We start from the raw sequence: 14468 nt of genomic DNA, 5'->3' as shown, positions 1-14468 counted from the left end.
TGAACAGGGAGCACAATCTTCTACCAGCTACCATATTTAGTCTACTACCACACAAAGATACAAAGTATTTAAGCACATATTTAGGTTTGACTGGTTACACTTAAGGACCATATCAAGCAATAGTATAATATAAACAAACATATTGTATATTATAAATATAATTAGCAATAGTGCAGGAAAGTTGGGTTCTGCAAGCTCTGTAAAATGGTAAAGGTTTAAAAACATTTCAAAGAATTAGACTGTGATTTCACTTAACAGGGTTTTGAAAATGACCAATCACACCAGCAGTCTTTTCCATAGGCAAAGTAAACATGCATCCATCTTGTGTTAATTTGGTTTTTATGGTTGGTGAAACATATTTGCCTTGTCTTAAGAGACTTTTTAGCTCCAAAGATTCATTCACATAACCAGATCTGTTCTGCATTTGTTGCATTTTTCAACAGTCATATTAGTGAAACATTAAGTGAAATCTGTATCTCTCTGTGTGAACATTTCATCAGGGAGTAATTCCACAGTAATTACATAATAAACTTATCTAACAATAACGGACACTGATTCTCTGTGGCAGCTGGCAACCAGTAAAATGACATCTGGACCCATCTAATTCTAGACTAAGCTTTCTGTCTAAAACCTGGCTGCTACTATAATTTTTGTGCACATTTATTGGTTAGAAATAATCACATATCTTTATGTATTTATAGTATAAGCTCCAAAAAGTGGTGCAACATCTTTATAACTGTCGTTGATTACTGAGACAATTATTAAATCTTATTGAAGCTTAGTACAAGATGTGCAACAAAAACTTGTGTCACACGTGACCTTCCACTGACTATAATAACTAGAAAATAAGAAAAACAAAGTAATATCTCATTCACCATATATATCCCTGATGATGATCTATCTGTGCAAAACTATAATGAAAAGTTTATCTGAATATTAAAAAGGCTTTAACCTTCCTTTTTAATCATATTAAGTCGATGTCTTCAAATGTCTTCAGCCTTATGTTTTAATTTTAATTTATGTCTCTCTTTTTGTTACCTTCATTTCACAGGGAAATAATAATGAGTGAAAAACAAACAGGGACATTTATTGTAAAAAGGCTTTTTGGAATTTTAAAAACTACCAACTTGATATAATACATTCAGACTCCTTGAATACATTCAGACTTCAGATTTTGACTCCCAACTCCCATTAAAATGATGTATATGGCGACCAGACTGTATTTTAAGACACACTTAAAAAATGTGAACCTGTTTTCTAATTACATTTATCTTTTCTCAGGATACTATTTAACAAAATATCATAAAATTATCTTGAGTCTTTGAGATGAAACAAAACAAGCTGTGTCCAGGTGCAAAATAAAGTACGAATGTAAAAAATGTATTGGAAGCAGTACTCACGTATGGGGGGGTGTCGACACTGTCTGTGTTGACCACCACTGGAGGGGGGTTGACCTGCCACAAAGAATCACATTAAATGATATAGGTACTTTTAAACCAAAAAAGCACTTCGACAAATACTGCGTAGGATTACTCAAACATCTAAGAGAGGCTTGCTGATTACTTACTCGTCTCATATTTTGGTATAGCATGCTGAGTACATCTGCTACAGATTACCACCATGGAGCGACTGCATACACCGCATGACATAGTGCACAGCCCTTATATTGGACAGCACTAATCTACTACACAGCAAACTAAACTGTAATGTAACACAAAGCTCTGTTAGTGTATCATAAACTACATGATACTACTATATCGCGAAGCGATTATGTAATAGCCTATAGGATAATGTACACACCTACCTATATTTTACTATACTATCCTATTGCATGTCAACTGTACTCAACGTTTGCTTTCTCCTTCCTCCTTCTGTTCCAAAGTGGCTTGACTCTAAGCTCAGTCTCCTCTTCCTCTCCAACCCCCTTTCTAGAGTCTAGGCCTGGACAGATCACCTCTAAAACAGCTGGGGTTAGAGCAGCAGCTAGTGGCTGACATTATCATCCCTCTTTCTTTGTTTTGCAAACACAACAAATGGCAAACTTCACACTAGCAAATAAATAGCCACAGAGGGTCTTTCTTTTTTCTTTTTATCATCAAAGGGAGCATCAGCTTAGTCTTATAATTCCACCCCTTTGCCTCCTGTCTTCACTTTTTTCCTTGTAGTCTCTAACTAAGGTGAAAGTAGTTAGCCGTTGTCGCCCCAGTGTCTGCAGCTATGATCTTGTCCAACGAATGAAAAACAGGCAGTCCCAGCTTTTCCTCTGCAGTCAAAAAACCTTAATCAACCAACTAACTAGCAAAGCATCAAACACGCTAGTCAACTAAATGGACACTCCACTGAGACTTCACAGCATCAATGAGCAACAGAACAGCAAAAACATCTACCCTTCTACTCTAATCTCTATCTCTCTCATCCCCCTTTTTTCTATTCCTTTATCTTCTCTCTGACACACACACATACACACACACACACACACACACACACACACACACACACATATTATCTCACTCCATGTCTCTCTCTCTCTCTGCCACATGTCCAACTGTCTGTCAGTCAATCTGACTGGATGCTTGATCCCACATGAGAACAGAAAGAGAGAGAGATGGGATCAGGGGGATTATAGATATGATGGGAGGGGTCAAATCTGCCAACATCCGAAAAGAGGGGCAGAGGGTACAGACAGATGCACACAAACCCTCAAGAAGCACACACACAAATGAGAGCAGAGAGGTTCATAGAGAGAAACCAGAGCTCTCGCAATCCATTTCATTCATACTTAAGACATGCTGTCAGTTGCAGCTGTTGTTAGGGTCCATGGGTGTGGAAAAAGGAAATGAAGTGTTACAAATGAAGGTTAAAGACTCCTATATTTAGTAGTTATTACCACAAGTGTATTTAGGTTTGTGCCATTGGCCACAAAGAAATCCCATTGTCATGTTGTGTATTTTTTGTAGAATCAAGCTGAAATAGAAGAAACCTTTAACCTAAATGGCAGCATCATCATCGAACAATGGAAGTATTCTCAAGCAGGGAGAGCTTTACAATCTCATACATCAAATCCCTCACTAAAATATAAAAATGTAAAACAACTGCAAAAGTCAAAGGACAAATGTAATAAATAAATCCAGGATAAAAATTACAATATTTGCCTACAAAATTTTTTTTTTCTTTTTTTAAAGGAGCCACATTAAAAGATCTGGATCAATCAACACAACTGAAACCATTAACTATGTCTTGATTGATGATTCATAAATTTACATTAATTAAACAGGATTTTTGGTCTGTTATAAATGTAGGTCTGGTGTACAAAACTAACCTGAACTAGGCACAATTAAGTTCACACCAAGGCCATAACTAGCAATGTGGTTGCAAAAATAGGGTTATTTTAAGGTGTAAAACCCCCAGATGATTCCCTATTTTATTTTCAAATATTTAGTCAATGCAAATTAAGTTTGTAAAGTAACTAGCATAGGTATCAGTAACCACAAATCATCAGATATTTACATGATTCAGAAACACAAACTTTCTCTTCCTAGCCATCAACACCTGTAACTATGCTTTTTGCTGACAGACTTCAGCCAAACAGCTACCCACCTAGATTAGTCTATTATTATGTCACTGCACATAGCAGTTAGACTTCAATGTGTGTGTGTGTGTGTGTGTGTGTGTGTGTGTGTGTGTGTGTGTGTGTGTGTGTGTGTGTGTGTGTCATTAGCAGGGTGGCAAATCCAGTTGGTCAGTCAGCTGGTGATTCCACTGACAGGCCATGTCCAACTGTACACTTATATAACATCATTGTTTGTTTGTGTTTGTGTGTATGTGTGTGTGTGTGTGTGTGTGTGTGTGGCTCCATTACAGAAAAAGTTCAGAAAAACAATTGTGAAAATATAAACAGGCATGCAATCTCACATAAATACACAAACACACATCTACATACAGACAGCATGTTGTTCCTTTATACAAGTTAAAAACTGTCAGCATGCGGACAATGATCCGCTGTGGCGACCCTGAACTCACGGGATAAGCCGAAAGGACAAAAAATACAACAAGGAGATCAAGACTATGCCGTTTGTCTTATGAGTAACAGAAACCTGTGTGTAAATTATTTTCATGACTATGTGGAATTATGTGATTTTAACATCGTCGTTCTGAGGATATTTTTGGCATTGTGAGGTACTCATGTTAGTTTTGAAGTTGAAAAATGAGAGTCCAGAGAATACTTTGTGAATAAGTGTCTTTACAACTATAGTAAGACATGTGTGCATGTAGACTGTATAAATAATTTTCTATGACTGAGGGTGCTGCGTTCAGCCTCTTGACTGTCATCACAATAATTTAATTATTGAATTCAATTAGCAGATGAATCCTGATTGGATCAACACAAATCAAAATCCCCAAACATCTAAAAATGCCAGCAGCAATTAGTGAAATAATCACTGCAATGTGTCAGATTATGCCAGACACACACTCTCAAAATATGGAAGAACATACAAGACATAATCAAAGCCCAAAGTGAAAAAGGAGAAGTCACAAGTGGAAAGTTGTTTTTCTAACACTTTTACTTAATTTATTGTACAGATAGCCAGTGGTGACAGGTGAGGACCGATGCCCAAAGTTGTACACACAAACACTCCATTTCTCATATCACTACCCACTCTGTCTTCATAAAGTGCAATAAGTTTCCATTTGACTAATGATCTAGAGGAGCGTGACTCTAATTGAATTAGAATGACCATGCTAATCACACTAATTAGACTATTGCTACCTGCCATCTCTGATCAACACGCCCACAGCACATGTACAGCTGAGTAACCAACATGCAGTTAGCATTCTGTATTACTTCTCTTAGGTTACTGTACTACAAGTCACAATTACACATGGGTGGCTGTGCTCTTCAGTGCAAGCAGGAGAGGAAGGGTTATTTGGGTAAGCCACCAACTTACCTACTATCTGCACTGTTTCTGTTAGTCTCCTACATTTCTCAGAACTGAGTTTAGCATCCCTCAGAGAAAACCAAAAGCTGAGAGTCACGTCCCTCATGAGATGCGAATACGTTGCCATTTGGTCACCAGCACTCAGCCCAGCTTACAGCGAACAACATCCCTGAAGCACTTCAGGCAGTCAGCTTTTGCTTCAAAGCATTTGTGTGCCAAAGATAATGACAATGTTACAGAAGTGTTCTCACATTGTGATCAAACACAGTTAGCGCTGCTTCATGGTGTGAATAAGTGTACTAACCACTGCAGGGTAATGCTTTGTGTTTGATACTTCTGTCCTTCTTGTGTAGTGATAACTGTGGGTTAGTTTTATTCGTGCTACTTTTTTTGTTTTTGGCTATTAGTTTTAGATATTATTCTTGCCAAACAATAATTCAGAAATAAAAGAGACAAAAAAAACTTATGTGCGCTAAAACAGATGTGTCCATGATACTGTCTATGCAAGCATCATCTAACAATATTAACAATACAATAATTGAAACAGTCTTCCGTGTGTAGAGCTGTATTAAAGAGATGCTTGACAAATGTGTATGACAAAAGTATAATGGGTTTCAAATACAGAGCACACACACAAGTTTTATTGTGATTGAAAAGACTACATCTACTGTTTCCATGCATGCGTCTTTTATCCGTTCAAACCTACCTGTGCATGGGCCTGTATCTGTGGAAAGTGGTGTATGTGCGCCACATGTGGGGGTGTTTCCATTGAGTGTGAAGTCCAGATATATGTGTCATTGGGCCACGGCCTTCCCCCAGCCTTGTCCTTGGCTTTGCTCTTGGTAGGACTCTTCTTCACGCTGTCCCTCAAGTTGGAAAACATCCCCCGAGAACCCCTGGTGGACAGGTTAGTAGGTAATGTGTTCCACCCATAACCTCCTAGTCCCGAATATAGGGGGAGCTGTGGTGAGTGAAAAGGATGGATAGACAGTGAGTGGGAGGCATGGGGAAGAGGAGAAGGGCAGGGCTGGTGGTGCTGGTACTGCTGGAATGAGTGATGGCTCGGTGAATGGGTTTGCATCTGCTGTTGTTGGTTGTAGAGCTGATGTGTCGATTGTGAAGAAAGCAGGGGACTTGGCGAGGCAGATCGATGGCACTGTTGGTGGTTATGAGAATGATGCTGCAGCTGATGATGACTTGGTGACAGATGAAGCTGGTGGTGGCTTGGCGAGTGCAGTAGGTAATTAGGCGACTGTGGAGCCAGCTGGTAAACCGGCAAAGGCGCCGCTAGCTGATGACCTGAAGGTGGTGGTGCTATGTGGTAGTAGCTAGGTGACGGAGAAGGAAGCTGATGTTTCGGTGAATGGCAGCCATGTTTCGGTGAATGGGGATGGCGCTTTGGTGAGTGCAGTGGAGAAGGTTGCAGTTGCTGATTTGGTGGCTGTATTTGCAGCAAATTCTTGCTATGTTTTGAGTGAGAGTGGCTCTTGGCTGATTTGCCCTTCCCCTTGCCAGATTTGCCTTTACTGGAACCACGGCTGGGCTTCTTGGGGCTGCAACAAAAGTCATGGCTATGGAAATAAGCATTCATTGCTACAGAGATAGAGAAAAAGTCACGGGATCCACCTGTCTTTCCTCTTTTCCTGCTCTGCAACTTACATTTACCTCGTTGTGTCTTTTAGAGAAATAAGAAAAGCGAGTAGCTCCTCAGAACCATTTGTGTCCCAACAATGTAGGTCATGCCTCTGCAGGTCAATCCCGTCTCATCTATGTCCAATTTATCAGTGTGTTCCTGTATATGTTTAGTTAAGTATAAGATTAAAAATTAAAAAAATTAAAAATACAATCCTTCCTTTGTCGACATTGTTTCAATGTCTTCTTTCTCCAGAACTTGAGCATCAGTTAGTCCTAAAGGGTAAGCATCCTCCTTTAGTGTTGTAAGCGTATTGACCCTCTTGTCATCACTCAGGGCTACATGGTCAGTAGTAAGACAAAAGGTGCAGCCCCAAGAAGAAGCAGCAGGACCACTTGGATGAGTCAAGCCTTCTTTCTGTCCGGCTTTCTCTCAGGATGTTTCTGCTTCTCTGTAGAGAATGCGAGGCAGTTCATGCGCTCCAGTGGAAGATTTCTCTTTCTCATTCCACAATTATATTCCACTCCAGTGCCCAGTCACTCAGAGTAACTCACTTTTTCCACCTATGCTGTTGTGCACTCTATAATGGTCACTCTAAAGATCACGTAGTTCAATTCATCACAAGACCTGATTTAATACCTGGGTTGACGATTATGATTAGATATTGACGTTTCTATGTACACTTATATTTATCAGCCTCTCATCTTTCTTCTATGTTGCCTATCTGCTGCTCTTGCACTCTCTCTCCCCCTCTGGGTACAACTTTACCCCTATCTCTCTCTCTCTCTCTCTCTCCCTCTCTCTCTTTTCCTGGACTAGCCAATTAGGGGCCTTGAGTGGACTCCTGCACATGACAGCAGCCAGGCATGACTAATCGATCAAACAGGGACAGTGATAGCTTAAGAGCTCAGTGAGTGTGTGTGTGTGCGTGTGCGTAACGAACAGAGAGATGTGACTGGTGGAGGCCTGTGCGTTCCATCAACGATTGTCTTGTTCTTTTAAAGGATCACAAGGCAGGCCTGGTCAGCTGGAATACTGTGTGTTTGTGTGTGTGTGTGTGTGTGTGTCTCTATGTGTTGACCTAATTCCTTGTGAGGACGTGTCTCTTGGCTCTTGTGTGTTTGTGTCTCCAAGGTTAATCTCTGTGAAAATAACAGGCATAACATTGTGTTGTGTGTGACTCCAGGTGTAGTGTAGCTTCCGTGATAATCAAGTACATTTCGCTCATTTCCGTCCATTAAGGAGCCTCACTACACTGCACTATCTGGGACGTGAAAGGAAACAATGCTAGTGATTCACCTCTTTTTGTTCAGGATTGGAATTTAGGTTCAAAAATTGCATCTTGCGTCTTTGTTTAGAAAACAATTTGGTAAAGTGTGTGAGGGAGAAGTGACACTTGATATAAATTTCCCAATGGGACACCAAATAGGCAGAGGATGGAAAATGGCTTTTTACAGCTGATATTTAAGAAAGAACAGGTACCATTTAAAAGCTGGTTATACACAGGTCTTTATAATACCAGCTAATTTGTCCTATAAATCGCCTCAAACTAACCAGAAGAGATAAAGAGAAAAGCATATAGATGAGGCACATTAAAAAGCAGCACGCATGTACACCATGGTAAAAAGGTAGGTTGAGAGAAGGCTGTTACAGCCGCCCAGTGTGTTAGTCGGTATGTGCGTGTGCCCCTTGCGCAAAGTGCTGCTATGGCTGCAGGCTAACCGCTCATTCAGGAGAGGATGAGCAAGGAGAATAGGCGGTTAGCATCACAGTGCTAAATGAAGCCAGAACCAATACAGCGCTAGCGGCTGGCGTAGGAAGGGATGAGCGCTGCTGAGAAATAAAAGTGAGAGGAAGATCAGATAATATACTCTGCTCTTATCAAGAAAAAACATTAATATTATTTGTCAAGTCATTTCTGGAGCCTGGCACTTGATTGTATTTTCATGTCTGATTTTAGTATAAAACAATCTGAATCACAGTGCCCACAGCATATCAAACTTGGCTGTTCTACTCCTCACACACTCCACAGCTCTGTTAAATAACACATTTAAATAGGCATCAAATTAGTACATCAAGCATGACATCAGTTCTGTCAAATGGTTGAAAACTAGTTTTATGTAAAAAAAAAAAAATGGACCCACTCAGTGAACCCAAACGTTTTTAACCCCCCCCCCTACACACATACACACACACACACACACATTGTATTCATCACAGGTTAATCTGACTCAGTGAGTGTAACTGCTGAGGAGATTTAAAATTCTCTCCCAATAAATAGTAAAGGAGCGACACCAGCAGTGCCAGTTTCTCATTTAATGACATGATATCAAGTAAGAAAGACATCAAAGTGAGAAGTATTTTTAAATGATAATATTCTGTCTCACTTCTTTAACCTTTGGTCCAGTATACACCAAACACTTTTCACCTTTTTGTTGTTACTCTCCTGCCTTCTTCCAACAAATTGCGGATTTCTCCTTGTTTCTAATCTTCTTAGCATTTTGATACAAACACTGCTCTCAGACAAAGGCAACCAGAATTACCAGAGATCTGATATACAATGAGGTAAGCAGATAACAGAAGGAAAAGCCAGCAGGGGGGGCTCAGACTCCACAGACAGAGTACAGAGTACTGAAGGAAGCCTATGGTACATACAGGAATAATGATGCTACTTCACAGTGCTGTTGCTTTACCATAACTGAATTATATGTTGCAGCTGTCAGATGTTGTCAGCATTGATAATACACAAAAACTGCAGCACTACATGTCAAATCACTGTCTATGTTTCCTGCACAGATAAAAATAGTGCTAGGAATACATAAACAGCAGCAGGAGGGTTAAATCCAGTTTTTCTACACAGTACCTCGTAACATTTGCAGTAATCTCTACACTTGAAATAACTAATTGTAGAACTACTTCAAGACCAATCACAATATCATCAGACTGTCCATTTTAGATTTACAGATGTTAGGAAAAGTGGATGTTACTGCAAATAATCTGCACTACTGTATATCCCAGTGTCATCATTACGAATAATGATTAAATAAGTCCAACTCTTGCAATGTAGAAACATTGCTTAGCAGTTTCAACAGTGTTTGATCCACAACATCTCGGCCGCCGTTCTGCTGGGGTTGCTAAAAGCCTGTCTCTAGAAGTGTGGGATACAAGATGCATAGCCAGAGGCTTTTCTGCTGCAGACCACACTGACTGACAGCAACTCTGTCAGCAAGGAGTGCAAATGGCTGAGGACAGATGAGACGAACATCACCTAGCTAAAAGGCAGAAGAGGAAGCCGACCATGTCCACACCTGCTCCCCCCAAGACATTCAGTACACGTCTTCACATGCCCCGACTGTATTAGACAGCCTGCATCCTGCACTGGAATGGGCACAGAATACTACAACGTGAAAAATCTGTACGAAAAATCGTTACAAACGTTTATGAAACCATTAATGATTTGGATGACAAGATGCATATACAGTATGCAGTAGTTCTAACAAACTAGAAATACTATTTTGTTTTTAAGTCAAAGTGCATTCATCCAATACAATGACAATGATTATTGAGATTGAACACACAACTCTTGGACCGTATGGATGTTGTAATGGGATCTTTGCGTGAGTAGGGGGGTCAACGGGATTAGAGCTGAGTCTTCCAAGCATTGTTTTTGGACCTTAGTTCAACCTCTCTCATGACACAGACTGACCTCAGGAAGTAATCCTACTTATGGAGCTTTTGGGTTAGACCACTTCCTCAGGCCGGGACACACAGTTCAGCTTGGTGTTTAGACTACAAAACTCTCTTTTTCTCATTATCCTTTGTCACCCTCTGTCTCTCATCTTCATTCTGGTGAAATCCTAGCTTTACTCTGGCTTGCAGACTGGCTAAGCCTCACTACAACTGTGATCCAATGACTCCAAATAAAGTAATACCGCTTTAAATGTACTCTCTCTTAAGGTGTCAGTGTCGGCTTCAGATGAGTTTGTCACTCTTTCCCATTCACTGTCTGTCTAGGTTTCTACTGTGTCTGCCAACATCCAGATCTCTTCCTCCATGACTTAATTAGAAAGAGTTTTCAGAGGCTTGAGATGCTGCTCTTCACCTGTCGCTGGCAGAGATGAAAAAGCTGCAACCACGACTGCAGCACTGTTTTACAAAGTAGAGTTTACTCGTCCTCGATCCGTAGTGTAATTGATATACACCAAAAGTTTCCCCACAACGTTACATCTCAAGTAGGCAGTACAGAAATATGAGAATGTAGATAATAATACAAAGGCTGCAATTAAAGATTTTCACTGCTTGTTTGACCGTCATCTACTCACGAGTTATTGAGGTGTTTCACATTGCTTGCTTCAGCCAAACAACAATCCAAAACTTTAAAATATTCTGCTAAATACATATACGACAAAGAAAAGTTCATTTAAGAGTCCTAAAACACAGGCATGGTGGTCTTACAGCAATAGAACACGGCAAATGTTTAGACCAAATATACTGTATACACTAAAGATCAGATAGTAAACATCCTTTATCATGGTACAACTTGTCTCAGCTATCGGTGAAGTGTTAGCTACTTATCTGCATTACAGGATGCCACACAGGAAGGACACATGCCATTAAACTTAAATATTTAACAAGAAACACACTGCTAGTCCTACAAGATGACCCATCAATTATGGGTTAAACAGAATACCATCACTTACACAGGGTAAACTTTGCTGTTGACGTGTTTTTTCTGTGCATTGATACGACTCCTAATTAAATGTATTCTCCCAGTGTAGCACGATGACCGGTAATTTCACACTAGCAACATTCTTGTAGGAGGATAACTTTGAAGCATTTGCTGCAAATCAAACATAATTTCTATCAGCGTTTTAATTTGACAACAGGTCAAGATTTCAGTGGTATCAAACAATTCCATACTAATTAGGATCGATGCAGCTGTCATTATGTTGCGCTCAGCCTCATTAGTTGGTCAGATTAAGTGATTGCTCGTGGTCAGCTATCTCTGTTGATTATATCAGCATAGACAGAGAACAGGCTGGATGTAGGAGACTGCTGGAGAGCGAGGAGAGTGTGTCTGTGTGGAGACGTCTATGTGTGTGTGTGTGTGTGTGTGTGTGTGTGTGGGAGACAGCTGATATGCAAGCTTCATCCCACACACAGAAGGTGACACACCACCTCACACACTCTCAACAAGCACCATAAATCTAATGCACTGCTTACTGCTACAATGCAGTGTGTGTGTGTGTGTGTGTGTGTGTGTGTGTGTGTGTGTGTGTGTGTGTGTGTGTGTGCAGGATGTGACACAAGTGAGCGGTCAACAACTGAGTGAGTATACTAATATTTTAAGTTTATACGCACACACATTCATCAATTGTTTGTCATATTTCACTCACACACACACACCATGCAGTTCTTGCATGCATCACCATGACAACAGTTAATGTTGCCCACAGTGTTGGCCAGCATCTGAGGAGGAGCTCAGTGGTTACCACATTACCACTGGTGATGGTGGTCGAGGTTGTAAATATTTGCATTAGCCCCTCCCACTAAGCACCTCACCCTGACACTATCAAGTGTAAATGGAAATGTGATTGCCAGGACGTCTTGTTCTCTGACTTAAATTTAGCATGACTGACTCTAATGAAAAGAGAAAACATCGTTTATTTTTCAGGCAAACTACTACAGCACAGTGTATGTGTCACACGCTCACATCAGTCGCGAGGCCATGTGTCAGTCATGGTGCCTTGAGGGGTTTTAAGCAAGTCCAAGCATGTTAAAATTTCCAAGTAATTGCTTCCAGCTTCAAGCTGTTCCAATATTTATTCCCATATGAAGTGAGCACAGCAAAGGTACAGAATAAACTAAATAAGCAACCATTCTGCACAGTCAAGTGGTTTAGTGAAGAGTTTAAGATTTACTTCATCTTTATGGTTGTTTTGATCCTTGTCCCTCTATTTTAGGTGTTTTTGAAAAATAAACACGTGGCCATGCCACATGCCTTCCCTTGTGTTCGCTCCTGCATTCAAGCACTGCTCATCTTCTATGTAACGATGATGTATGGTTTCTGGGTGCGCAAAGCAGACTGTGGGAGGTGAAAGTTTTGCAGTTATGGTGTGAAGCCTCACAAAAATACAACTCTTACTTTGGTTTATTACAAACTGCCTACTCACCAACAACAGATTATATGTAGAAAACAATGCTGCAGAAAGTGTGATGTGGTTTTATAGTGTACACACACACACACACCAAAGGGGAGTATCCGACTCAAACCAAATGCACCTTAATATGCTGTTAGCTGGAACAACAGATCTAAAGAAAGACCATGGAGAGAAAGAGAAAACCACAGAAGCCTACACATACACAGTGGTATCCCATGAGGCAGAGGGAGAGTGGAAAGTTTCCTTTGGCAGCAGGAGCATAATGAGCCACTCTCTACAGGAGAGAGGAGGCTGAACTCTACCGTACAAATGCAGTTTGCAGTATAGTTTGAGAGTGTAAATGAGGTAGATCCCACACATTTTCCCTTTGACAATGACCAGTATACTTTATATAATCAACATTTCCAAACCTTATTGTGGCAAATATTGTGTGTATTTGTTGCTGTTTTACACCTTTCCCTTGCGATAATACCGTAATGTTTCACATACACCGAGAACTGTACGGACTCCTGTAAACCATGAAATGTACGCTGCAGCCGTTAAGACGCAAGTGGTGTAAAGAAAAAGACCATTGGGCTTAGTGATGCCAGTTACATTTGATTAGAAAGAAAACAAAGTACTCAAACCAACTGATAAAATGATCAGTTCATAAACATGTAGTTCAAGTCTGTCAGCTTACTTGACGTGTAGTTATTTAAATGTTTTGCTGAGTAATGTGCATACTGTTGTGTATTAGTATTGTGCACTTATCGTAGAGCTAATAAGCGATCAGATTTCTCCCACAGTCCTAATCACTAATTCTCTCCTCCAGTCTATCTATTGCTTCATCCCACCAGCTCTGTCCTTCCCCCTCTACCTCCATTTCCTGTGACCACTAAACACCTCTTTAAGGCTTTTAGTGAGCTTTCTGAAGAGCAGAGATGACTTTCATACTTCTGATTTACCACTCATCAATTATACAGAGACAGGGTGGGGGATGTGGGGCAGAGGGAGAGATGTCCAAAACAAAAACAAAATAAAGAGGGGTAAATATTAAAAATTTGATTACTGATACTAATAAACTCAGCCAGTGGAGTATAAAAATAAAATTAACGTATAGCCTTACATTACGTACATACTTTACTTTACATACTTAAGCTAAACCGAGTTCCTGAGGCAACTTTAATTCGGCATTTTGGTGACAAATTGTAGTAATTACTTTATTAAGAAATATTCTAAATACAATAGCCACTCGTAAACAGTATTATGAGACAAGCTAAAGTTAGCCCTGGAGCAATCAATGGACTGACTGGTAGACTAACCGCACACAGCATCAATACCATTAATGCCAGCAAGGATAAGATCTTGCATTAATGTGCTGTCCAATGAGTTAAAGTACTGTGTCTGGGAGTACTTGATAGAACATTTAACAAGTACCGATGCTCTCTGAATGCCCCACTCTTTTATCTGCCTTCAACAGATAAACTCAATTATTTGATTAGAATAAGGAGTAATGTCTTGCGGTATTTAGTTCAAACTTAACACACGAGTTTGAAATGCATAGTGGCATATCTTGCATTTGTTTTGTGAGGAGCAAATCAGCAGAGCAATCGCTTCCATCAAAGAGTTAAAAAATAGCCTTTTTTCTGTCTGTCAACAGAGCTGATATATAACAGCTATGTTTGTGTGTGTGTGTGTTTCTTTATAGCATAATGGCCCATCAGTCATGCAGTAAGTGCCTTGGACAGGAAAATGGCA

At 40.1% G+C, this 14468-nt stretch overlaps 1 protein-coding gene across 12 annotated transcripts in view; it reads right to left on the bottom strand.

The window, feature by feature from the left end:
* The window catches only part of LOC137132003 (discs large homolog 1-like protein), a 103710-nt gene that overhangs the window by 41483 nt on the left and 47759 nt on the right, over positions 1 to 14468 (bottom strand). For 6 of the 12 annotated variants that reach the window (XM_067513989.1, XM_067513991.1, XM_067513990.1 and 3 more), the window contains 2 exons: positions 5644 to 5898; positions 1401 to 1454 (listed from right to left, as the gene is read on the bottom strand). In XM_067513989.1, coding sequence (XP_067370090.1) covers positions 1401 to 1454; positions 5644 to 5898 — 309 coding nt within the window. The remainder of the gene's footprint in view (positions 1 to 1400; positions 1455 to 5643; positions 5899 to 14468) is intronic. The other 6 variants (XM_067513993.1, XM_067513994.1, XM_067513995.1 and 3 more) reach the window with 1 other exon arrangement.

This window comes from Channa argus, chromosome 8, assembly GCF_033026475.1.
Source record: "Channa argus isolate prfri chromosome 8, Channa argus male v1.0, whole genome shotgun sequence".
Taxonomy (NCBI): Eukaryota; Metazoa; Chordata; class Actinopteri; order Anabantiformes; family Channidae; genus Channa; species Channa argus.
Note: the sequence above shows the minus strand (reverse complement) of the source record. Positions and strands in the feature narration are given on the sequence as shown.